The sequence below is a fragment of the Chiloscyllium plagiosum genome, chromosome 30, assembly GCF_004010195.1.
Source record: "Chiloscyllium plagiosum isolate BGI_BamShark_2017 chromosome 30, ASM401019v2, whole genome shotgun sequence".
In the NCBI taxonomy this organism is placed as follows: Eukaryota; Metazoa; Chordata; class Chondrichthyes; order Orectolobiformes; family Hemiscylliidae; genus Chiloscyllium; species Chiloscyllium plagiosum.
Window position 1 is genome coordinate 3793689 of NC_057739.1, and position 27986 is coordinate 3821674.

Sequence of the window (27986 nt, forward strand, 5' to 3'; positions counted from 1 at the left end):
TCTGTTTCGGTAACATTCTTAATCTCTGTACATAATTTCAGTTCCCCTAAATCTCTCGAACGACTTGTACCTCGTCTATGCACACACGACGTGTGATTTCCAACTGCGGTGTAAAATGTGTGTGTGTGGGGGGGATCTTGTGCATCTTTCTTCTCCAAGGGAGGGAACATCAGAGATACGGAGGTACAATTCCTATCATTCCATGCAGTCTCATCCTGGTACAGGGCTATCATACATTTCATGCCCTTCCTGTCTCGCTTCCACCCGAGCGGAGAGGGAACCACCTGGGCCACTGGCCTACCGGAGGCACATGCATAGCAATTGCTTTTGTTCAGACTTTTTACAGTATACTTTACCCATTCAACCCAGGCATGTGCATCCCCGTACCCAGTCTCTATCTCGATGGTCTGTTTCAAATCCTTTACCTCTATAATTTTTACTACTTTAGGATCATCGGGAGGGGTGAAAGGTTGTATCTCATTACCCAGTAATTCTACCCGTATACTTGCAGAAATAACATCAATTCACCTATATCCCACACTACTGATTCAGATCTTGTCTCAGACTGAAATTATTGAAGTGAGTGAGCTTCGTTTTTCACAATAGGTAATCTAATCTATTTGATTGATTTCAAATTTGAAAAATAGGTAACGATTTAACAGTTCTGATCCCCTGAAACATTTCATTTTCTGTCAAGAGAAATATTCCCTGCAACTACGCAGTTCATGCTACCTTAGAATACTCTTCAACTTTTAATATCGCATAATCATTTAAATTCATGGGGGAAAATTAAACTGGTGTTAATCCTACTCTAAATCAAAAATTTCTTTTCCGGTAAGTTTGGGCGATCATTATTTATTTTTCGAATTTGAATGAAAACCTCTCAGTCAAGTAGGATTTGCCCCTGTTTGTGTATCATGAAACTTAGTTGGCTAGTGAGTATAAATCATCACTCATTTTGTGATTTTGCAGAGCTATCTACCATGAGAGGTAGAGCACAAGTCCATGAGGGCCAAGTGGAAAATCAGGAAAATTTAGCAAAACTGCTCTTGCATACCTGAAAATGGACTTAGAGTAGCAGTTTCATTTTACTGTTTTGATTTGAGATGGACTGTTTCTTCCTCCTGTTTGTTGTCTTATCAATAAAATAATGCAACACGAGTGGGTTGATGAAGCCATAGCGATTAATATGATATGTATAGATTCACTTAGAATTGAATGCGAACAGAAGAGACACTTATTTTGCTCGATGACAACACACGCGCTCTCATCTTTCAATTGTTAAAATGGCAGCCGAGCCATTTTAGCTCGAGCGCCTTGGGTTTCATCACGTGGTTGTATAACGGGCGCGAGCCAGGAGTGGGTCAATCAGGCTGCCGCAAACAAGGAAGGAAGCTGCACGCGGGAACGAGGTAGAGCTCTTGTCCTTCGACCGTTGGAAATGGCGGGACTGATGTTGATTCTCGCGCTAATGACAATAACGTTAGACTGTGCAGGTAAATAGTTGTTAATGGGCTCGCAACTTTCAAAGTCACTATTATAGTATTCGATTACAGTGAAGATGAAACTTCTTAAATAAAAACCGAAAGAACTGTCGATGTCAGAAACAATAAAATGCTGGAAAAGCTCAGCAGATCTGGCACCATCTGTGGAGAGAAATCAGAGTTAAATTTTCGGGTCCAGTGAGCATTACTCAGGACTTTGTCAGTTCACTACAAAATGGGTGTCATAGAATGATCTGAAGTTATTGCAGTGAGAACAAAATAGGTTTTTAACTGTCAGATTCTTATGCAGAACAAAACCTTGCTGCACAACATATTGCCCAATAGCCATTTTTTGAGATTTAATGAGAAAGGTATTAAATTAATTACTCTTTCATAGGATGTGCTGCAATTGGCTAGACCAACATTTGTTGCCCATCACCAATTGCTGCTTGAGTATTGGAGCTGCCTTCTCAAGCTACTGCAGTTTGTGGTGCAGAATTATCCATAGAACTGTTGGAGAGAAATTCCAGAATTTCAACCCATCAACAGTCAAAGTCAGGATAGTGAGTAGCTTGGAGAGGGAACTTCCAAGTTGTAGTGTTTGTGCGCATCATTTTAGATGATGGAGTACATAGGGTTGGAAGGTGTTGTTGAAGGAATAGTGATATGGCATCTTGTATATGGCACATGCTGCTACTGTACTGCATTGGCAGAGTAAGTGAATGTTTAAGGCAGTAGATTAGGTGTCAATCATAATTCCTTTAGAGTTAGGGCAGTTAAAGGAAAAGACAAACACTAGAAATAAAAGTTCTCAGTTAGGTAAAAGGTTGTTGTACGAAGTTGAGGTGAGATTTAGCTAAAGCAGACTGGAAACATATCTTTGAAGGTTAAACAGTGCCAAATTAATGAAGGAGCTTTCAAGGGAGATATTGTCTGGATTCGGATGTGTTACCTTGAAGAGAAAGAGTGTGACTAACAAGTCCAGAGGCCAAGTATGCCAAGGACCTAAAAGAAAAGGATGAAGAAAGATTAGGAAGCTAGTGAAGCTGATACTGAGAAAATCTATAAGAAAGTGCAAATAAGGGGTTGAAATTATACAGAAAGTTAGGAAAGCAAAGAAACATATGAAAAAATATTGCTACATGAAATCAAGGCGAACACACAGATTTCTTTATAATCACGTACAGAACAAGAGGATAACTATAGATGGTAGGACCAATTACCAACCAGCATTATAACCCCTTTGTGGAAGCAGAGAGTATTAGCATGATTCTTAATGGATATTTTTGGATATTTTTTGTCAAAAGATGGGAGTGATACACATTGCAACCAGGATAAAAGAAGGTGAAATATTAGAGGAATTTAATATAGTAAGAGAGTTTTACATCTTTAAACATGATAAATCTTCAGGCTCAGTTTCAGTGTATTCTCAGTTGTTAGGAAACAAGTGCACAAATAGGAAGGGTCAAAGATCTTCAAGTTGTCCCTGACCATAGATGTGTTCGAGAATGGGAGGACAGCTGATACTGCAGCATTGATTAAAAAGGGTGAAAATAATGTTTAAATGTATTTAAAGATATTTATTATTTAAAGGCCAGTTAGTTGCTGATGGGAAAATTATTGGAAAAAATATCTGATCATCAGGATAAGTCTTCATTTGGAAAGACGTGGTTTACCACAGATTTATTAATTATTTGAATAGATTTAATATTTGGAGGAAAATAGCACACACAGTCCATTAGGGTTGTGCATTTGATGTGACGGACTGGTCATTTAAGTAAAGCCCATGGGATCCAAGGAAAAGGCTTGCATTTTCGACTTTGGAATTGAAGTATGGTGGTGGGCATTATAGATAGAATCACATTGCCATGGCACATGACAAGTTTCTGGAGAAATCATCCACTCTTCACATCATTTTATATGCAAGTGGGTTACATGACAAGTTAAATGACGAATCACATGGATGGTGGGTGATGGTTTTCATGATTGCTGGCACCTTTTAGGATCAAGTGTTCTGGCACCATATTAAAGAGTCAACTGTGCCACCTCTTCACCCACTCCAAGCCAGGAAATCCAGAACAGAAAATGGTCATCATTTCTAACCCCACAGTCAAGGAGATGTCTATTAATGTTCAGAAAGCATCTGTGCTTTAGCCATCCCTCACGAGAACACCTACTACAGGCCAACGGGACAGAAGGAAGGTCCACTTCCCTTATGAAGAATGAAGAAAGCTTTTCCATCAGAGCCTGGTAGCTTGGACTCAGGTTGCATGGGAGATCGGCACTTAGAGTAGTCATCAATGATGCAAGATCCCAGGTAGGAAATGGACTTTAATTCTCCTGCCCTCTGAAACAGTAAGTGCTGCTATCTTCTCTGCAATCTCAGATTCATCACGAGGTATTACTGTCAAAGTATATCCATATCATATTAGCATGCCCACCTCATGTCAAATGCATCATGTACACTGAAGGGTTCACACTCACCATACCCTCTCTGACACACAACAGGAAAGAAAAGACCCAGACTAACAGAGGCCAGCCTGATCTATGCCTCTGAGAAAAGATGGTCCAGCTGGTTGTTGAGGACTAGGATTGTCTGTATGTTAATGGAAAGAGAAGAAAACAGGAGAAGCCACTGAAGCACATACTCTCACAGAAGTGCAGCCAATCTTAAGCGTTGCTTTACATACATTTTGTGCTCCTTCACTGGGTATTTCTCTCTATAAATAGTCAACAGAAGAGGCTCAGATGTTAACCAACACAAGCATCTCTCAGGATGAAGCCAATGGCATCTTAGATACTGCATCAGCAAGGCATTCATCTTCACCCTCTACCAACACAGTGTTCCGCCACTATGGAGTAGATTTAGAAATGTAATCTGACACATGTCTACAGCCATTGGAAGAGGATCTTTGTCATTCAGAGAACAATAGGATACCAGGCACCTACTGGACCCATGCAGAAGATGTGCCTCTGTATTTGAGGATAATTGATATGCTGAACCATAGTGTTAACATTAAGGGAACAATAGGCAAGGATGTTTATAGTCCTGTCTATATCAAAATGAAACATGAAAGAGTCCATCATCTGTCTACAGTGTTGGCTCTGACCTGCTTAGCTGCTTCCAAGGAAAATGTGGCTGCCTTGGAGATCCAGGTCCAGCAAAACGCTTAGCTGCTAGATATGTGCTGCATAAATCTCCCCATGTGTGCTTAGTATCAATGACAAGACAAAAAGTGGTTGAAACATCTTGGCCACATTCCCAGGAGATAGTGTCAGTAGGCACATGTGAAAGAGAAGTGAGAGACGGGCATCCTTTTGAGTTTCATCACAGGTTACTACAGAGTATAGTCATATCATGTTAGCATGCCCACCTCACATCAAATATATCATGTGCACTGAAGAGTTCACACTCTCATCATGTGCACTCGATTTTCTAACTTTACCTGACACTGCACTTTCTACTTGGTATTGAGGATGAATCACAACCCATAGGGCTATGCGTGCTCATCAAATATTCATGATGAAAAAGCTGAGGATGGTTAGGCCTAGGACACTACCATGAGGAATGCCTGCAGAGATGTCCTAGAGCTGAGATGACTGACCTCCTACAACCACGTCCATCTTCCTTTTTGTCAGGTATGATTCCAACCACTGGAGAGTTTGGTCCCTGATAGCTATTGATTCCAGTTTTGCTAAGGTTCGGTAGAGTGCAGCCTTGATGTCAAGGGCTGTCACTCTCACCTCACCTCCTGGGATTCAGCTCTTTGTCCATGTATGAATCAAAGCTGGAATGAGGTCAGGAGCTGAGTGGCCCTGACCGAACCCAAACTGGGCATCACTGAGCTGGTTATTGCTGAGCAGGTGCTGCCTGATAGCTCAATTGATGTAACCTTTCATCAGTTTACTGTTGATCGAGAGTAGCCTGATGGGGCAGTAATTAGTCGAGTTCGATTTGTCCTTTTTTTTATTTTCAGGATAGACCTGGGCAATTTTCGACAGGTTGACACCTCATCTTCAGATATGCCTCATGCTGCTCCTGGCATAGCCTCCTGCACTCTTCATTGAGCCAGAGTTGATCCCCTATCTTGATGATAATGGTTGAGTGCAGGATATGCAGGACAATGAGGTTACAGGTTGAGCTGGAATGCAATTCTGCAGCTGTTGAGAGCCCTCATCACCTCATGGATGCCCAGTCTTAAGTTGCCGGATTTGTTTGAAGTCTGTCCCATTTAGTGTGGTGATAGAGACACACAACATGATGGAGGTTATTCTTAGTGTGAAGGCAGGATTTCGTCCCCCTAAGGACTGTCTGTTTGTTGCTTTGATTGATACTATCATGGGCAGATGCATCTGTGGCTGGCAGATTGGTAAGGATGATGTCAAGTATGTTTTTGGCTCATGCTGATTCACTCACCACTTACCACAGACCCTATGCAACAGCTATGTTTGTTAGGATTCGGTCAATTTGATCAGTAGTACTGCTGCCAAGCCACTCTTGGTGGTGGACCTTGAGATTCCCCGCCCCACCCAGAGTACATTTTGTGCCATTGCCATTCTCAGTGTTTCCTGTAAGTGTTGTTCTATACTAAGGAGTACCAATTCATCAGCTGAGAGATGATGGTACTTGATAATCAACAGGAGTTTCCTTGCCCATGTTTAACCTGAAGCACGAGACCTCGTGGAGTCCGGATTCAATGTTGAGGATTCCCAGGGCAACTCCCCCCTGATTGTGCATACTCGGCACCACCTGTGGCAGGTCGGTCCTGTCAGTGTGACAGGATATATCAGGGATGGTGATAGTGGTGTCTGTGACGTTGTCTGTGAGGCATGTTTCCATGAATATGACAATGTCAGGCTGTTGCCTTGTTTCATTGGAATGGAAATTATCAGTTGTGATTTTGCAGCAAGACTCAAAGAATTTCACGTGGAATGAGAGGTTCTCTCAGTTGTTGAGGTTGATGGAGTTGAAATCTTTCTCACAATCTGATCAGTTGATCAATGTCCTTGTTTAATGCCTGGCCAATTGATAGTCTCTTGCTTTTCCTCTGTGCCCATGTGATCAATGTGTATATGGTCAAGCAATGTCAATGTATAACTTGTAGACTAATAATTTATTTGCTTATGAAAATCTTGTTCCTAGAGAGTCCAAATTCATCACTGATAACCAGAGAATATGCTAGCTGAGAGACCAATTGAATACCTTCAGCTGATGATGATATTGATATCCATAGTTGTGAGTATGCTTACCAAATTGGGAAGTTGATTTACAGACATTTTGTCCCCTACATAGGTGACTTCTTCAGTACTTTGGAGCCTCCTTGGAAGCCCTATTGTGCTGTATCTTCTGGAATTTATTTAGTTTTGTTCCTGCTGCTTCCACATGCTGGTTTTGGTTGTTCATTACAGTGGTTGGTATATTGGGTCTAGGTCAATGTTTATTGATGGATGAGTGCCTTATCTCCTAGAAATTCTCTGCCTGACCTCTGTTTGAATTATCCTATTATCGTAGTGTTGTCACAGTCAAATTTGTTGTCCTTGTCATCTGTGTGTATGGCTACTAGGGACAGCTGTCATAGCTTTTAGTGGCGAGTTGGTGATCATGGTTGTGGATGGCTAGTTGTCTGCCTGTTTGTCCTATACAGTATTTCGTGCAGTCTTTGCATGGAATTTTGTAAACTATGTTTGTCTTGCACATGATGGGCATTCGATCTTTTGTTCTGCTGAATTGTTTTCTGAGCATGTCTGTTATTTTGTGGGCTGTCATGAATCAGAGTGTTCGGAAATCAACCTCCCAGCTTGGCAACATACCCAAAACTATGGCAACTGGCGCCCAAGCTACAAATCTTTACACAAACCTTGATCTTGATATGTTGCTGCTGAACATGAGAATGTTGTTTGCTGAATTTGCTTTGTTTGGCTATGACCAAAATGAATTATATCAATGTGGAAATAATCTTTTAACTCGGATTCAACAATATCCACCTGTAGTTCTGTAAGTATACCTTTGCTCTAAACTTAGCAGGAGGTGAAAGTCAGCTAAGTGTATCAAAAATAATCATTTGTTCTTCTAAATTGTACCCTTACGTGTTCATTAGTGGGCATTGCACTTGAGAGGTCTTTGACCATTTCCAATGGCTTGTGATTGTTATGAACAATGAAATGCTACCAAAAAGGTATGAACAGAGCCTTTACGTTTCAAAATCTTAAAATGCAAGTTTACTTTCTATGTTGGAGTCATTTGCCTGAATGTTGTAAGGACTTTAGATCTAAACAAAGTAGGTTTATCTCTGTGGCCTTTCTGGTTTACACCTCGACGTGACCAGTTTACATGGAACATACTGTTCCATAATCCTGCCAAACATGCAATCTTAAGGGGATTTTTTGATTACAAAATTCAGAATGTACAGGGATAAAACGTTGAAGAGACCGAGGCACCTTAATGAGTCACTTTTGTTATTCCTTCGCAACATCCTTTCTGTTTACCAAGTTAAGAAAAATGCTTTCTTAAAACCTGGGATCCACGCACCTTGGGAGGTGGGGGAGGGGCATGATGAGATCCAGAGAGTATATTCAGCAGCAGGAGATGAATGACCAAAATTAGAAGAGACAGCAAGTGAAGAAGGCATAGACATTATAGACCAGTTAAGTTACAAGGGAGTTTCGCATGGTTGAGTGGAATTTATTTCAATGCAAAGAGTCTGGTGAACAAGGCAGATGAGTTGAGGGCACAAATTAACACATGGAGGCATGATGTCATTTCTGCCATTGAGACGTGATTGAGAGAGGGACAGGATAAGCTGCACTGTAATCTGGGATATAGGGTCTTCAATAGAAGGGAGGAGGTAAAAGAAAGGGTGAGTATCAGTATTGATCAAGAAATCAATTAGAACAGTAAGGAGAAAGGACATCTTAGAAGGCTTCTCAAATGAAACCATATAGGTTGAACTTAAAAAATAGCAATCACATTGCTGGGAGTGTACCACAAGTCTCTTTAATAATCCAAGCGGAATAGAAGAGCAGATATCTAGGCACATATCAAGGAAAATTAAAATTTACAGCATAGTAATAGTGGGGGAATTTCAATTTCCCAACATTAACTGGGTTAGTCATATTGTGAAAGATTTATAGGGACCAGAATTCTTAAAATGCACGCAGCATAGCTTTTTAAGCTCGTATGCGGTTAAAGTATAATTGGGGGACACATTGCAGACAGTGATCGTAATTCCATTTGATTCAAAATTGTTATGGAAAAGTGCAAGGATTTGCCTGAAGAGAGTTGATTCTTTTGTAGGATAGCAATGTTGCAGCCAGAATGATCTAGGAGTAGCTAATTTCAGGTAAATCTGTCATAATAGTAGAACTCATTCAAGAGGAAATAAGGAGGGTACAGGGCCAACATGTTACAGTAAAGATAAAGAGTGGGACCAACAAATCCAAGGAACCCTGTAAACTAAAGAATATACAGAATTGGAAGAAGAAAAAAAGGGAAGCCTATGGTCGATATTGATGGCTTAAAACAGCAGAAGCTCCGGAGGAAGTTTGTTTTTATTCATTGTCATTTAGCACAGAAACAGACTATTTGGTACAACTCATCCATGCCAACCAAGTTTCCCAAACTAAACTAGTCCCACTTGCCTGTCTTTGGGCCCATTTTCCTCTGCACCTTTCCTATTCATGTATCTCCCAAATGTCCTTTAAATGATGTAACTGTCCCTACATCTACCACTTCCTTTGGCAGTTCATTTCATATACAAGCCATTTTGTGTGTGGAAATGTTGCCTCTCAGATTCTTTTTGAATCTTTCTCCTGATCTTAAATTAATGCCCTCTAATTTTGAACTCCTCTACCCTAGGGATATTCACCTTAACTATGCCTTGCATGATTTTATGAACTTCTATAAGGTCACTCCTCTTACACTCCATGGAAAGAAGTTCCAGCCTTTTTTTTATAACTGAAATCTTCCAGTCTGTAATCAAGTTTTTGTAACTGTGGGGTAATTTTGGACTTTTATTACTTAAAACTGTGGCTGGGATTTTTGTATTTTGCTAATTCACTCAAACATGGCATTCACTGGCTGGCCAGCAATGATTGCCTGTCCCCACTTGTCCTTGACAAGGTGGTAGTGAGCTGTCTTCTTGAATAGCTGCAGTCCATCTGCTGCACCCAGCGACAGTGAAGAATTTCTTTCCAAGTCAGGATGGTGAGTGGCTTGGAAGGGAACAGGTGGTGGTGTTCCCATGTATCTACTGCCCTTGTTCTTCTAGATGGAAGGGTGTTTGGAAGTACTATGTAAGGATTTTTGGTGAATTTATGCCGTGCATGTTGTAGATAGTACATACTGCTGCTGTGAGCATCGGTAGTGGAGGAAGTGAATGCTTGCAAATGTCATGCCAATCAAGCAGGTTTGGCTGGTGTTGAACTTCTTGAATGTTGTTGGAGGTGCACCCATTCAGGCAAGTGGAGAATATTCCATCAGACTTTTGTCATGTGCCTTGCAGATAGTGGACAACGTTTGGGGAATCAGGAGATGAGTTAGTTGCTGCAGTACTCCTATCCTCTGACTTGCTCTTGCAGCCACTGTGTTTATGTGGTGAATCCAACTAAGATTCTGGTTAATGATAACCCACAGTTCATAGGTAGTGAGGGAGTCAGTGATGGAAACGGCAAGGGGCAGTGGTTCAATTGTTACTTATTGGACATGGTAATTCCATGACATTTGTCTGGTATAAATGTTACTTGCCACCTGGCTCAAGCTTGGATCTAGTCCACATTTGTTGCATTTGGACGTGGACTGCTTCTGTATATGGGGAGTCAAAACTAGTACTGAATATTGTGCAATCATCAGGGAACATCCCCACTTCTGACCAAATGACAGAGGGAAGATCATTGGAGTCAGCTGAAGATGTTTAGGCCTAGGACACTACCCTAAGGAACCCCTGCAGAGATGTCCTGGAGTTGAGATAACTGATCTTCAACAACCACAACCATCTTCCTATATGCCAGGCATGACTCCAACCAGTAGTGAATTTGCTCTGAGACCCAGATTCTCTCAGGGTCCTTAATGTCACATTCTGTTGAAAGTGGCCTTGAAGTCAAGGGCTGTCACTCTCACCTCTGGAATTCATTTGTCCATGTTTGACGAAGGCTGTGATTAGGTCAGGAGTTGAGTTGCCCTGGCGAAACCCAAACAGGGCGTCACTGAACAGGTTATTGCTAAGCATATGCTGCTCGATAACACTGTTGATGCCACCTTGCATCACTTTACTGATGATCGGGAGAAGACAGGTAGGGTGGTAATTGGCTGAGTTGGATTTGTTCAGCTTTTTATTTACAGGACATCCCTTGCAGTTTTCCACTCTGTCAGTATTGTAGTTGTGTTGGAACATTTTGACTAGTGGAGCAGCAAGTTCTTGAACGCAAATCTTCAGTACTATTGCTGGAAATATATCAGGGCCATTAGCCTTTTGCAATATCCAGTGCCTCCACTGTTTCTCAAAATCATGTGGAGTGACCCAAACTGGCTGAAGACTGGTATCTCTGATGCTGGAGGAGGCTGGGATGAATCGTCCATTCTACATTTCTGGCTGAGGATTGCTGCAAGTTCTTTAGTTTTATCTTTTGTACTTATGTGTTGGGTTCTACCGTTGTGGAGAATGGGTATATTTGTCGAGCCTTCTCCTCCAGTGAGTTGTTTAATTATCCACCTGCATGTGGCAGGACTGCAGAGCATAGATCTGATCAGTTGCTTCTAAGACCGCTTAGCTCTGTCTGACACATGTTTCGTATGGTGTTTGGTATGCAAGTAGTTCTATTTCACAGCTTCACCAGGTTGACACCTCACTTTCTGGCATGCTGTCTTGCAATGTCCATTTAAACAGTGTTAATCCCCTGGCTTGATGGTAATATTGAATGGGGTATATGTAGAGTTTAAGGTTGCAGTTTGTACTGGAGTACAATTCTGCTGCTGTTGAAGGCCTACAGCACCTCCTGGAGTCTAGTCTTGAGTTGCTAGATCTGTTCAAAGTCTGCCCCATTTAGCATGGCGACAGTGCCACATAATATGATGGAATGCAAAGTCAGGACTTTGTTTCCACAAGGACTTTGCAATAGTCAGTCTTACCGATACTGTCATGGACAGATGCATCTGCAGCTGGCAAATTGGTAAGGATGACATCAAATATGTTTTTCCTTTTTGTTTCCATCAGCTGAGTCTGTCCTGTCATTGAGACAGGATATATCCAGAGGTGGTGATGGTGATGTCTGGAACATTGTCTGTCATGTATGATTCTATAAATAGGACTATATCAGGCTGTTGCTTGACCAGTCTGTGAGACAACTATGTTGAGAGTATGGTGCTGCAAAAGCACAGCAGGTCAGGCAGCATCCGAGGAGTAGGCGAATCGACGTTTTGGGCATAGCCCCTTCCTCAGAAATGAGGCTTGTGGGCCAGGGAGCTGAGAAATAAATACGAGGGGGTGGGGTTGGGAGGAACGTAACTGAGGTAGATGAAGGTGGGGGAGAAGGTGATAGGTCAGAGAGGGGGGTGTAGCGGATTGATGGGAAAGACGATGGACAGGTCAAGAGGGTGGTACCAAGTTGGACGCTTGGGACTGAGATATGGTGGGGGGAGGGGAAATGAGGAATCTGATGAAATCCACATTAATCCCATGTGGTTGCAGTGTCCCAAGAAGGAAGTTGAGGCGTTCTTCCTCCAGGCATGGGTGGTTATGTTTTGCAATGGATAGACCCATGTTCTTGAAGGAAGGGGAGGGGGTGTTGGTTGGTGGGGGTGTCTCAGATGTTCTCTGAAACGATCCGCAAGTTGACGTCCTGTCTCTCCCGTGTAGAGGAGACCACATCGGGTGCAACAGATACAGTAGATGACATCTGTGGAAGTACAGGTAAATTTGTGAGGCAGCTTGCCCAATTTTGGCATTTGTGTCCAAATGTTAAAGAAAGACTTTACAGGGTTAACAGGGCTGTTTCTGCCATTCTCATTTCCAATGCCTAGGTTGATGCCAGATGGTCCATCACTTGCATTACTTCTGAGAGTTTTTAGTGATTGATACAACAAAGTTGTTTTGCTGGGCCATTTCAGAGGATAGGAGAAACTGAGGACTGCAAATGCTGGAGATCAGAATGGAAGAGTGTGGTGCTAGAAAAGCCTCATTTCTGATGAAGAGCTTATGCTTGAAATGTTGACTGTTCTGCTCCTTGGATGCTGCCTGACCGGCTGTGCTTTTCCAGCACCACACTCTTCATTTCTGAAGGTAGTTAAGAGTCAGTCACATTGCTGTTGGTGTCACCCGAAGGGCAGACCAGGTAAATATGACAGATTTCGGAGAAAATTACTGCAGATGCTGGGATCTGTACTGAAGGCAAAAAAAATGCTGGAAATCACAGCGGGCCAGGCAGTATCTGTCGAGAGAGAGCAAGCTAATGTTTTGAGTCTAGATGACTTCATCAAAGTATAGCAGATTTCTTTTCCTGAAGGACATTAGTGAGTGCAAAATGGACAAGAGGAAATTTTTAGAAAGGAAATTAGGAGAACAAAAGAAGTTGTGAAAAGATAATAGCAGGCAAAATCAAGGAAAATCACCAATTATTTGATAAGTATATTCAACTTTAAAGAATAAGTAGGGAAGAGTAAGTACATTAAAGACCACAGTGATAATTTGTGTGTGGAGTCGGAGGATGTAGATAGAGTTCTAAATTAATACTTTAGAACTTGGCGTTGACTAGTGAGCAAGATGATGTGGGTGTAGAAATCAGCAAGAAGGATTATGAAGGAGCCAATTCATTCAGATGATGGAATCTATGCTGGAAATCACAGCAGGGCAGGTAGCATCTGTGGAGAGCGAGCAAGATAATATTTCAAGTCAAGATGACTCTTCATCAAAGCTCAAGTGAAGTGTGGAGGGGTAGCATTTATGCAATAGTTGGGGAGGGTTTGGTGTACTGGGGAAGAAAGTATATTGATAGTTCAGATTAAGTGATTGGAATGTGAAAATGGCAGAACCATGATATATCTAACTGCGAAACTGGAAAGAACAGATGGTTCCACTGGAGTGGGAAGCAGGGTTGGGGATGGGGAAACATGGTGACAGGGAATGCCACAAGTAAAGCTAAAAGAAGGGGAAGAAATGAGAGTGAGTTCACAATCTGAAAGTTGGAAAGTGCCTATTCTGAAGATGAGCTGTTGTTCCTCCATTTGTGCTATGATTTGCTGGAGCATTGCAGCATGCCAAGAACAGATGAGTGGGCATGTGAGCAGGATGCTGTGTTAAAATGACTGGTGACAGGAAGGTCTGGGCCATGTTTGTACATGGACCGGAGTGTTCTTTAAATTGGTCACCCAGTCTGCATTTGGTTTATCCAATGTAGAGTAGGCCACATTGGGTGCAGCAAATGCAGTAAACCAGATTGGAGGAGGTATGGATGAAATGCTGCTTCACCTGGAAAGACTGTTAAGGCCCTTGGATGGTGAGCAGGGAAGAAGTGAAGGGGCAGATGTTGCATCTTCTGCAGTTACATTGCTGCCCCTACACACTTCATGTCAGCTCTGATGAAGAGTCATCTCAAGTCAAAAATGTTAGCCATGGATGCTGCCTGACATGCTGTGATTTCTAGCATTTTTGTTTTCAAAAGGACTGTGATATACTTAAATTAGCATCAACAGAGTAGTCTGGGGTAGTCTTGGATGGTCTGGCATGCTTAAATGTCGATAAATCTCCATGGCTGAACGAAAAGTATCCCACACTGTTGAGTGAGGCAAGGGAGGAATGTGATTAGAATAGATTGGTGGTTTTTTTTTTAAACTAGTACTACCTCGATAGGCTGTAAACCTCTGACTCAGAGAATCAGACCTGCTTGGGTCCAGGCTTTTCAGGTCATGGATATACATGATGTTGCAGTCTTGAATCATGGAGTTGGAATTGATGTAAGCATACATAAATTTGTGCATAAAGGGACCAGTGATTGATACAGCAGAATCTTCTATCATGTAAAATGTTTCATGTGTCCATCCTGAGAAGCCATATTGATATTGAGAATGGATAATGCCAATGCTTGGAAGTCAGACCCATTGTGAACAGTTAGCTTTTTGTGTGTGGAATGTACCATGATTTGCCAGTTAACTGTACATCTTGTGTAAGATGCATAGATGAACAAGATTTGTACTTGCAACTGTATCAGTGTTGGCATATGGCGCAAGTTGACTATTCCTTTTGGAGGGGAGGGGTAAGTCACTTGGATAGATGTGAAAGCTTTAATTTTTCTGCAATCATCCATAGGGTGTATCAAACTGACCATATGTACAGTCTGACTACTAAGTTGTAGTATTCAACATTGTTGACATGCTTGTATGTTATAAAAGGAATTTTGGAAGCATTTTTGATGTTGTTCCTCTCTTGGCTGTTGTTGACATGCTGCTTAGAACAATTATGTTGCACTTTAGGCTTTCTCCAAGCACTTGGAGATCTTGCACCTTTTAGACAAAGCTTCATATATAATAGCGTGTATATTTCATAAAATGCCACCCACCATTTAGGTGGATGAGGCGGTCCATATATCATACTGTTGATAGAACATAGAACAGTACAGGCTCATCGACCCACCATGTTGTGCCAAATATCTATCTTAGATTAAGATCAACCTAACCTACTCCCCCCTCGGTTTACTGCTGTTCATGTGCTTATCCAGCAATCACTTAAATATCCCAAATGTATCTGACTCTACCACCACTGTTGGTAGTGCATTCCACCCATCCACCACTCTCTGTGTAAAGAACCTGCCCCTGACATCTCCCTTATACCTTCCTCTAATCACTTTAAAAATTATGACCCCTCGTGTCAGCCATATCTGCCCTTGGGAAAAGTCTCTGGCTATCTACTCTATCTGTGCCTCTCATTACCTTGTACAAGTCACCTCTCTTTCTTCCTTCTCTCCAATATGAAAAGCCTGAGCTCACTCAATCTCTCTTCATAAGACAAGTCCTCCAAACCAGGCAGCATCCTGGTAAATCTCTTTTGCACCCTCCCTGAAGCATCTACGTCCTTCCTATAATGAGGCAACCAGACTGAACACAATTATTCAAGTGTGGTCTAACCAGTGCTCTGTAGAGCTGCAGCAAAACCTCACGGCTCTTAAACTCAATCTTTCTGTTAATGAAAGCCAAAAACCCATATGCCCTCTTAACAACCTTATCAACTTGAGTGGCAACTTTGAGGGATGTATGTACATAGATCCTAAGATCCCGCTGTTCCTCCTCACTGCCAAGAATCTTGTCTTTTAACCATGTATTCAGCATTCAAATTTGGCCTTCCAAAATGAATCACTTGGTATTTATCCAGGTTGAACTCCATCTGCCACTTCTCAGCCCAGCTCTGCATTCTGTCAATGTCTTGTTGTAGCCTGCAACAGCCCGCAACACGATCTACGACACCAATGACCTTTGTGTTATCAGCAAACTTCTTCATCCAAGTTATTTATAAAAGCTACAAAGAGCAGAGGCCCATGAACAGATCCCAGCGGGACACCACTGGTCACCGACCTCCAGGAAGAATACTTTCTATCCATTACCATTTGCTGTCTTCCTGTGGGTCAGGCAATTCTGTATCCCGACAGCCAAACTTCCCTGTATCCCATACCTCCTAACTTTCTGAATGAGCTGATCATGGGGAACCTTATCAAATGCCTTACTGAAATCCATGTATACCACATCCAATGCTTGACATTCAATAACTTGACTTGTTACATCCCCAAAGAACTCAGAAAGGCTTATGAGGCATGACCTGCCCCTCACAAAGCCATGCTGGCTATCTCTAATCAAACTATGTTTTTCCAAATAATTATAAATTCTATCTCTCAGAATCCTTTCCAGTATCTTGCTTGCCACAGACATAAGACTGACTGGTCTTTAATTCCCCGGGATTTCTCCACTCCCTTTCTTGAGCACAGGAAGAGCATTTGCCTCCCTCCAATCATCCGGTACTACTCCTCTGGAGAGTGAGAATATGAAGATCATCGCCAGATGCGCAGCAGTCTTGTTCCTTGTTATATATACCTTGGATATATCTGGTCCAGCTCTGGGGCCTTATCTATCTTTGCTTCCCAGAATTTCCAGCACATCCGCTTACTTAATATCAATCTGTTCAAGCCTATTAATCTGGTCCATGGTGTTCTCAACACCAAGGTCCTTCTCTCTTGTGAATACTGAAACAAAAAACTCATGTTGGGCCTCCCCTACCTCTTCCGGCTCCAGGCTGGTTGCAATAGTTGTTGCAGAGTCAAGCACCTATGGATACATCGATAGCAATGTTACAGCACAGAAGGGGGGTGTTTGGCTCATCTTCTCCAAGCTGACGCAGATGCCCTTTCTAATCCCATTTACTTAGTGCTGCAGCTTACAGCACTTAAGTTGAAGAACTTTTTGAAAGAGTTTAGGATTCTGCATTCACCACCTAATCAGACAGTGAATTCCATACACCCACCAACTTTTGTATGAAAAAAATTTTCCTCACTCCGCATCTAATTCTTGTGCCACTTAGCTTGAATCTGTGATCCCTGGTTTTTGAACCCTCTGCCAAGGGAAACATCACCACTTTTTATTTCCTCCTCATTTAAAACTGATTTAACTATGGCTGAATATCACTTGATATCAATATTTTACTACCTAAAATACTTGGCCTCCTTTGCATTTTTCTAGACAAGGGTTCCGTGGTAGTTCCTCAACTATCTCTATGTTGGCTCTACTAAGCAATGCTACTTCCAGTATTCCTGCCAAGTCAATCTACCTGGGTTTTAAATGTTCCCTTGAGTCTACCAGGAGCATCACTGCTGTCTGCAGGAAATCCTTTGCAATTTCCAGGGCCATGTGTGAAGTGCACTGCAGAACCTGTTGTTTTCCTCAATATTCTTTACTCTTACCACACCCAAATTTTAATTGTCACTGTTTCACAACCTAGCCCAGTTGAGCCCCAAAACTTTGGCATCGACCTAAGTTTGGTAGTGCATTGGAGATCAAACTCTGATATTCCTGGAGTTGTTAAAAAATGTTAGAAATAAGTGCACAAAGTTTCCTAATTAACTCTATTTTCTGAAACCTGTTGATGGAAAACTTGGACCAGGTTTCTGTACTTAATAAAAGTAACTATTTACGACAAGTAATTAGACAGTAAGTACAGGTAAACAGTTTTAAACTGTCAGCATTTAATTATACTAATTAAAACTAATTCACTTACAAATTTCCCTTTATGTGTATAGACGGGCAGACATAAATGGGGGGAGAAAAACATGGGCAGAGGGAAAACCAAGAAAGCAGTTCAGTAGTCTTTATTCACAATATCTACTGAATTGTTTCATCATGAGCTGAAGATTTCTTCTTGGCTTTCCTTTTGCTAATGCTTCCACTGAATTTTCAAGAGGCACAAAGTGGTAGGTTTACTTGTAAAAGAGCTCTGTCTTATTAATTAAAAGCCACAGCTTACAGCGACTACTCAAGGAAAGATAAACTAGTGTTCTTCAGGTTTAAAGTGGGTTTGACTGCAGACCAGAGAGAGAGCTGGTGGAGATATGATCACTTTTCTTTTTTATTTCCCAGCCCAAGTTGTTCAGTTAGCGAAGAACTAATCATACAGATGTTCACAGGCAAAAGAATTTTGTCATTGGTAATAATTGGTCACCAATCCATAGATTAATCAACTTCTTATTCCCAACCAAAGCTCCATCTGTACGTGATACTTTGGCTTCACTTTATCTAAAACCACTCTACAATAACTGTTTGTTCAAATAGCTATTTAGACATTTGTCATGCGTGTCAGGTTACTTGTTTTCTGAACCATGCATCAATCCTTTAAAAACACTGGATTTAAAACAATCCTTTCTAATTTCAATCGACAGTTTTTAAAAGCACAAAAATAAAAAGGCACACTCTTTCAAGGGGGACAAAAACTGGAAGCCAAAATACACAGGAGACCGAAAGTCTATCAGCATGCAATTAGTAAATGAGCGGTAAAAAGAATACTACAGATTAGGGACCAAAAAGGTGATTTATGCATGGATGCTGGAAGGCATGGCTGTGGCATTAAATTAATACATTGTATCTGTCTTTACAGAGGTGTTAGATGGTACCCAGGTACTAGTGCAAGAGACAAAAACTGTGCCATTAAAGGGGTGCAGAATTGACCAGGAAAGACGTGGCTGTTGATAATTAAAGTTGACAAGGCACATGGACAATGGTGAGATGCATTTTAAGGGTATTGAAGGAAGTGACAGTGGAATCTGAAAGGGCATTGGCCATAATGTATCATCCTTCCTACAGATACAAGAGAAGGGTTTGAAGACTCCTTCTTATACAAAAAACAGTTTAAGGATAAGCTCAGCATTTACAGACCAGAATAATTTCAGTTGTGAGAAAAATTCTGGAATCAATTGTTCAGGATAAAATGGGGTTAATCATAGAATCCCTACAGCTTGGAAACAGGCCATTTGGCCCAACAAGTTTACACCAACCCTCCGAAAGGTAACCCACTCATACCATTCCCCTACCCTATTACTCTACATTTCCCTGACTAATGCACATAACCTACACATGCCTAAATCATGCTTAGCTAACTTCCTGGAGGTTTTTTGAAGGGGTAACCAAGAGGGTCGATAGGTTAGCACTGTTGGAGTGTACGTGGACTTCATTCGATACAGCTTTTCACATTTGTGAGTATAGTTCATGAAATAGAATGTACAATAATGACTGGGCTGCAAAATTAGCCAAGAGATAGGAAATGGTGATTAGTAGTAAATGGATATTTTTCAGACGGAGCAAGGTTTGTAGCAGGTTTGTAATTTCAATCCTTTTCGCTTTGTTAGAATTATGTTGCATCCACATTACACCCCAAAAGAACAATATAGCCTTCTTAAAGCGTCATGCCCAGAACTGAATGTAATATTGCAGATAAGATTTAACCAGAGTCGAGATTGAAACTCTTGCTTGTCCTGACATAAATAGTAATAATTTCAAATTTTGTGGATGATACAAAATTTGGAATTGCTGTAAACCAACGAAGACAGTGTAGAATTTCAAAATGACGTCAACAGGTTGGTCGAGTGGGCAGTGAGGTAGCAGGTTCAATGCAGAAAAATGTGAGGTGATGCACTTTGGTGGAAAAACCATATAAAATAAGAAGTACAATTCTGAATGGAGGGCAAGAGCAAGAGGTGTGTAAGTACATTGCTCATTGAATGTGGCAGGATAGGTGGAGAGAGCAATTAACAAAACATATATGTTATCCTGAAGTTTTTACTGATTTATCCACATGTAAAACTAGACGCCAAGGACTATCACTGGTCCAAGAGTAGATCAGAGATCAAGAATTCTGTGGCAACCAACTCTCACCCTCTATCTCCAATGCCTGTCCGCAAGGCAAAAGTCAGAAATGTAATGGAGTACTGTTTACTTGCCTGGATCGAAGACAGTGTAGAATTTCAAAATGACGTCAACAGGTTGGTCGAGTGGGCAGTGAGATAGCAGGTTCAATGCAGAAAAATGTGAGGTGATGCACTTTGGTGGAAAAACCATATAAAATAAGGAGTACAATTCTGAATGGAGGGCAAGAGCAAGAGGTGTGTAAGTGCATTGCTCATTGAATGTGGCAGGATAGGTGGAGAGAGCAATTAACAAAACATATATGTTATCCTGAAGTTTTTACTGATTTATCCACATGTAAAACTAGACGCCAAGGACTATCACTGGTCCAAGAGTAGATCAGAGATCAAGAATTCTGTGGCAACCAACTCTCACCCTCTATCTCCAATGCCTGTCCGCAAGGCAAAAGTCAGAAATGTAATGGAGTACTGTTTACTTGCCTGGATGAGTGCAACTTAAATGATAGTTAAGAAGCTTAACACCATTCAAAACAAAGTGGTTGGCTTTTTTTTTCGCTCCTCATCCACCACCTTCACTATTCACTTCTTTCACTACCAATACACAATGGCAATAGTGTGTGTCATCCACTAGATCCTTTGCAGTGATAGAGTAAGGCTCCTTCGACAGCATGTTCAGCCCTTTATCTCTGAGAAGAACAAGAGGAGCAAATACTTGGGAAACCATCACCTGTAAGTTCCCCTCCAAGTCAGACACCATCCTGATTTGGAACTAATGAGCTGAATGTTACCAGAAATTGGTGAAGTGTTTTTTTTGGTGAGTTTCCTGGAGAGTTTCTCTCTGTGAGCCTTAGCGAGTTTTCTTATGTTGTCCTCTCAAACTCCCCTCATTAACTACGCATATGCGACTGTGGCATCCCATTCATTGTATTTTTCAACTTACCATAGGTAGAAATAGTGGCCATTGCTGGGATCTCCCAGGATTACTAGTGCCAGTGCCATCTTTTTCTGGGTGAGTAGTATATAACGGGGATCCCTGTTTGTGTCCCTGGTATCCATGAGGTATACAAATGGATGACAGAGCCAACTACAGTGTAACCAAGTTTGCTGTTGACACAAACTGGGTAAGGTTGTGAAGAGGATGCAAGGAGGTTTCAGAACAGTCTAGACAAATTGAGTAGGCGAAAGTGAGGACTGCAGATGCTGGAAATCAGAGTCGAGATTAGAGTGGTACTGGAAAAGCACATCCGAGAAGCAGGAAAGTCGATGTTTCGGGCAAAAGCCCTTCGTCAGGACGTCGATTTTCCTGCTCCTCGGAAGCTGCCTAACCGGCTGTGCTTTTATAGCACCACTCTAATCTAGACAATTTGAGTGTATGGGCAACAGATAGCAGATATGATATTGCATGGACAAATTTGAAGTTATACATTTTTGTAAGCAGAGGTTGAACCCCCTCTTAATTAAAACCAACCACCCAGAAAAGCTCGCTTCGCCTTGTAATCTGCAAAAAGTGTTAGTGAGTGAAAGGAGACTCCTAACTTCCACTGTTTAAAGAAAAATAACAATTTATTTTCCCAACAGTGAACACAATTATTAAACATTACAGTAACTTAATTTCTCCAAGTCCATACAGTCTCTCATGCTGTCCTCCTTCCGTCCTTCTGATTCTGCTGAATTCTCTCTGGATCGTCTTCTTTTTACTGCTTTTACAGGATAAGATACCTTTTGATAGTGCCTTCTGAGATTTCAAAATGCTCTTGTTTTATACCCCCAAAATCATTCTCCCTCATTGGTCCAATGCTGTCAATACAATAAATTCAAACTCAATTGCGTTTTCATATCCTGGGCGTAATTTAAATTAATTGGTTAAAATTTGAATTATTGTCAAAACAGCAACCTAAACTCTGGTATCCATTTAACAGCCAATTGTCACATGTATATGTTTTGGAATAGCCGGTCTCTTCGCTGTGGCTGTACTTTAAATTCAGAAAACACTTTCTATCTTAAAGTCACCATACACTCTTTCGACTTTGTAACAAAGAGAAAAGGCAGAGTATTACTTAAATTGTAATATATTGGGAAATGTGAGTGTACAAAGGAATCTGGATATTCTTGTACACCAAGTCCAGTGACCTTTCTTCAGAACTGATCGTAGCTAGTAAAAAGGGAGATTATATGCTGAAGGTGGTAATGGTTGGGGGAGGGGGACAGGCATGGTTGTGGGGGCTCTGCAACACCCAGACAGCTGATCCATACTCAGTGCTATCTTCCACTGTAAGAACTCAGTTGGACCCATGCCTTTCTGGGACATTCCTCCCTTCCCTTCCCTTTGTCTCCATCTCTTCACCTAACCCCACCCCTTGTCAGATATTTACTATCCCTCTTGACCTGTGCTCTGCTGAATGTTTTGTACTCAGCAAAGTCTTAGTTTTATCCTTCTGTATTCCTCCCCACCTAAACCCAATGATCTTTGGGCACAATATGACATTGAACTCTTCTTCCTTTGCCTCCTTGCCAATTTCTTTGGACAAGGATCCTCTCCCTATTGCACAGACCCCTTCACCCATCTTCAATACACTCCCTTCCCCTGGATCCCTCCCTCTGGTCTTTTACTTGCACTCTGCCTGTTCACTGAGAACTGTTGATGTGACATTTGTTGTCTTTATTTATCTGCCTCTCACATATTTGAACTTATCTCTCCCTGAACTGACTACACTCCATGCTCTTAGATACAAACCTGACTTTGTAATCAAGTTTGCCAACAGGGATGGTGCTGCTGTATCTGGTATATGACCTCCATGTTGCATCTGTTCCTCTCTCCCCTGGACCATGACCCTACCATCAAACAACAGGCTATTGTTCCCACAATGGTCACTAATGTCATCTTATGTGGTGGTGCACTCCTTGCCCCCTGCCTCTCCTGACTTTGTAATCAAGTTTGCCAACAGGGATGGTGCTGCTGAATCTGGCATATGATCTCCACGTTGCATCTGTTCCTATCTCCCCTGGACCATGACCCTACCATCAAACAACAGGCTATTGTTCCCACAATGGTCACTAATGTCATCTTATGTGGTGGTGCACTCCTTGCCCCCTGCCTCTGAGCTGACAGTCCTCCAACCCCTTACAACCTACTTCTACTCCTTCCCAACATTCACAAACAGGACTGCCCAGGGAGATTAATTATTTCTGCCTATTCCTGCCTCACAGAATAGGAGATGCCTTACGATCTCCTACCTTGATATGTCATTTTTTTTCTTGCCTTGACCAATTCCTTTTCATTTATCATGTCCAATTCTTCTGAGGCTTTACATCAGTTTCAGAATTTCCAGTCATGGACATCAGCCTTGCACCTTTTCACCATGGATATGCAATCCCTTTACATCAGAATGATGCTAGGGCTCTTTGCTTCTTCCTGGAAAGAATGCCTGAAGTATCTCCATCCTACACCACCCTCCTCCATCTGGACAAGCTCACCCTCACTTTGAACAAGTTTTCCTTTGAACTCTTCTCACTCACTTCGGAGTAAGGATGAGGCCATGAGCCCCAATTATCCCTGTCCATTTTTGGGCTACAAAGAACATTCCTTGATCCAATTCTACTCTGGTCCCTCCCCACAAATATTTCTGCAGAAAATTGATTACTTCATCCATATCACTTTTCCTTCTTTTGCTCAGAATTGGAGAAATTTATCAATTTTGCTTCCAATTTCCTCCCTGCTTTCAACTTCACCTGGTCCATCTCTGACTCCTCCCTTTCTTTCTCAACATCTTTGTTCCCATTTCTGGGATAGGCTGACCACTAATATCCACTGATTTCCACTGTTACCTGGACTAATAATCCTAACATCATGCTTCTTGTAAAGACACCATTCCATTCTTCAAGTTCCTTCATCTCTGTTGCACTTGTTCTGATGATGCCACCTTCCGCAAGGGGTCTTCAGAAATAGTCTCCTTTTTCCACAACTGTATTGGACAAGGTCCTCAGCTATCTTTAATGCCTTTCCCACACTACTGCTCTAACCCCTTCTCTTCCCTCCCACAATACACTTAGGGTGCCTCTGCTCCTTAATTCCCACCCACCAGCATCTAAAGGATCATAAGCCACCAATTCTGCCACCACCAGAAACATACCGTTCTCCCCCTTTGTCATCATTTTGCAGACTCCACTCCTTCTCCACTCCCAGCACCTCCCTATATCCCCACCGCACCTTCTCATGCAATTGCAGAATGTGCAACACTTGACTATTTACTTCCTCCCTTCTCACTATCCAAGGCTCCAAACACACCTTCCAGGTGAAGCAAGAGATTTACTTGCACTTCACTCAATCAAGTCTGCTGTATTCATTGTTCACAATGTGGTTTCCTCCAAATTACGAAGATAAAAGGCAGACTGGATGACTGCTGTGCAGAACACTTATGATCTGTCTTCAAAATGACACCAAGTTTCTAATTGCCTGCCATTTCAACATGAATGTTCCCTGACCAAACCTGCACCACTCCTCCAGTGAGGCTCAGCACAAGCTGGAAGAACAGCTTCTCATTTTCTGCTTAGGAATGCTTCAGCCTTCAGTACTCAATATCATATTCAATAATTTTAGAACCTGAACACCACTTTTATGTCCTTTTCCCAACCTCACATCCCAGGTCCTGTCATAATATGGACTGCTTTCAGCACAGCCAACTCATTTTCACCACTTTCTGATCCCCATTTTCAGCTTTTCTTTCTTCCTGGCATACTTTAATCCATCCCCTTGTTTACCTAACTGTCTTTCTCACTCTGTGGGCTCTATCTCCACCTATTCACTCACTCCTTTCACACACCCCACTTCAGCATATATCCCCTTTTCCTAGCTACTATCAATTTTGAAGAAGGGTCACTGGACTCAAAGTTAACTTTGCGTTCTCTCCACAGATGTTGCTAGACCTGCTGAGTTTCTTCAGCAATTGCTGTTTTGTTGAAGTATGCAATGTAACTATAACATAAGTAAACTGCCCTCCACATCCTGTTTGATCTGTCTGTAGCTTTCAACACAGATGATTATGCCAGGCTTCTCCAAAGTTACTTTGCCGTCTCATTATTCTATTCATAGCTATTGTGTAATTGTCAGAGATCATGAGTTTATATTACAAAGGAATGGTAAGAATAGTCATACTGCCAAGTAATGTTATTTTCTGATTAGGGATGATTACCATTTTTACTTAAAGTAGACAAAGTTTGAAATTCCAGGTACTTACAAAGATTATAAAATCACAAGATTCCACAGTCTTGAACAAGCAAAATAAATTTTGCTACTGAAAGTTAGAAAGTAATGCAGTCTACTATATGTACATGAAACCTATTCTCTAAAATCCAGAATTGATGAAGTAGCTACTAGTTAACAGACACACCATGGTTGAACAGACGTCATCAAGATGGGAGGGCACAGTGGCTCAATGGATAGCACTGCTGCCTCACAGCGCCAGGGACCCAGGTTCGATTCACGCTTTGGGTTACTGTCTGTGTGGAGTTTGCACATTCTCCCTGTGTCTGCGTGGGTTTCCTCCAGGTACTTTAGCTTCCTCCCACAAGCCAAAGATGTACAGGTCAAGTGAATTGGCCATACTAAATTGCCCATAGTGTTAGGTGCATTAGTCAGCGGTAAATATAGGGTATGGGAATGGGTCTGGGTGGGTTACTCTTTGGAGGATTGGTGTGGACTTGTTGGGCCGAAGGCCTGTTTCCACACTATAATGATGGATTTTTCAGTAACTCATCCAGATTTTAATGATACTGTGCACCAACAAATTTCATTGTAACATTATTTCCCTCACAAGAGATATCAGATGTTCAGATTTGAACATGTAGCCTCTGAACTTCCTCAAACCCCCTCTGACCCAGGCTGTTTGACTGACTCTTCAGTCCTGGTAGTTAAATACTTTTTTCAGAGACTGGGTTCTCCAGGATTCTTCAGACTTTACAAGCACCTACTTAGCAGCATGTCTCTAGCTTTTTCACCAACACCTTCAGTGAACTGCCACTGTTTACATGTTTTCCCTTATCCAGCTGCTAGCTATCTACTCAACAGACAACTTCCTTTAAACTCCACGAGGCTGATAATTCCCCAGGGCCTCTCCAATCCTCAAAAGCCTAGCGACATGGAGTAACCAAATAATTTCATATGGGCTACACTGAGCCAGCTAACAGTAGCACTTTAGACGCATGGAGCCTCAGGAGCAACAAATCAATGCAAGCTTTTATTAATCACAAAATGGCTTTTCAATATAAAGTAACATAACAAAATGGCTTCAGGATTAACACTGTGCTAAAATGGTTGGAAGCTGCATTTCTGCTTTGCTGAGCTAGCTGAATTAAAAAAGATAAAACAGACAATGAAGTCTTCATAAAATGAATTTAACTGACCACCCTGACTAACCTTGAACAACCAGTATGAGACGATAATGTGCGTAAGACAATACGGTTTCCCAGGATTGAATGAACCTGCTGCCCATTATGTCACTTTATTACATTTCGTTGGTTTTCCTTTATAATTAAGGTTGTACTGTCTTTTAAGAAATATATAAAATTGCTTATTGTTCAAATTCAATTGCGCAGTTTCTCCAAGGAACACAGAATCTGTTAACCTCTGTTGCTGGACAAACTTGTGCCCGGCGTTGTAATAAACAGGTAAACCTTGCTGAAATAGACCGTACTCCCGAGTGATTCTTTTGACCGACCTCGATACTGAGAAGCCCCTCCTGGGAGTCGAGACCCTCATATGATGCCTGTGACTCGGATACGGCACGGACAGATTGTGGACAGTGGTAAAAGAGCCTTGAGTCCTTCACTTTTGAGTGTTGAGGAATCGGCCACCCAGACGTGAGTTTTTTTCATGTCCGTCTGGTTTTCGTCTCATTCAAGTAGTGATTGACCTGACCCCTTGCTGTCTATCATCTCAGTCCAGCTCGTAAAGGAGCGGTCTCGGTAAAATAAGAAAAAGAGATAAATGAGATCTGGCGGGGTCCTGTGAGGAACAAAAGAGAGCAATAACATTCGGTCGGATTGGCGTTGTTTTAGTTGATACTTAAATTGTTCTGTGAATTAAAGAAGTATCGCAATATGCTATAATGAAACTGTCAGGCTTTTAGAATGTCGGGAATGTTCTGCAGAAATCATTAGTCTTGTTGCTCGTTGTCAGGCTGTTGATTTCTGGAAGTTTTATGTCGAGTTTATTTCTGTCGTATCTGTTCGGCTTGGCTTGTCTTGCTTTGCTGCTTTTTGTTTTTTCTCTCTCCATTTTGGTGTTTTTTATCTTTGTTTATGAAATATGGAGGGTGGTTGATGCGTTTGTTGTGTTTAAAAAAAATAGAAAGCTGGCTAGGGACAAAACTGCTGTTAGAAATGCTGATACAATTCTTGCTACTCAGCCACAAGATACTAGTATGAGTACTCAACAGGGTCCTAGGGTCCATACAAATGTGCATAATCTGCTGAAAGCATCTTAAGATTTAAAAAATTAGTAATAGAGAATTTGCTTGCCCCAGGGTTATGACAGGCACAACCCCATTTGATAAGCCCTGGACCCACGCTGAGGTTCACATCATGCTTCAAGATGCCCCGATCCATTCATTACCCAACATTAGTTTTAATTGGCTAGTACAAATCTGCTGTAATTATAATTGCCCGCTTCAGGATATCCAGACTTTAATGAATTTGGCATACAGGACACATTGGGCAACTAGTAAAGACTCCATTGTATTTCCCCTGGGTTGTGGGCGAATGCAGGGGCTCGAAAAACTTGCCTTGAAAATATTGTTAGAATTGCAAATGGAACGGATGAGAGGTATTTAAATTTTGCACACTTGGTTAAGAACTTATGTGCCACAGCCAGGATTTATGAAACTAAACTCCCTAACGTTGACTGTTCTGGAATGTGAGGGCCTCATTACCCTTACAAGAAAGGACTAAACAAAAGCTGAAAACTGAGATATGAAGAAGGCTGGAAAGTGTGTGTGTGTGTATGTGAGAAAGACAGACAGAAAGCCCTACAGCTTGTAGAAAGTTTTACCCTTTGTGATTCGGTTTGAATGCACATTTGTTTGTTGGTGATTGAATGTTGGTGTTTTGTTCCCTGGAGCTCAAGGT

General features: G+C 41.6%; 1 protein-coding gene across 3 annotated transcripts in view; it reads left to right on the forward strand.

Annotated features, from left to right (window-relative positions):
- Positions 1-1390: 1390 nt before the first annotated feature.
- LOC122564717 (lectin BRA-3-like) overlaps positions 1391-27986 on the forward strand; it is a 122940-nt gene continuing 96344 nt past the window's right edge. For all 3 annotated transcript variants that reach the window (XM_043719840.1, XM_043719839.1, XM_043719841.1), the window contains exon 1: positions 1391-1496. In XM_043719840.1, coding sequence (XP_043575775.1) covers positions 1442-1496 — 55 coding nt within the window. In that variant the 5' untranslated portion in view covers positions 1391-1441. The remainder of the gene's footprint in view (positions 1497-27986) is intronic.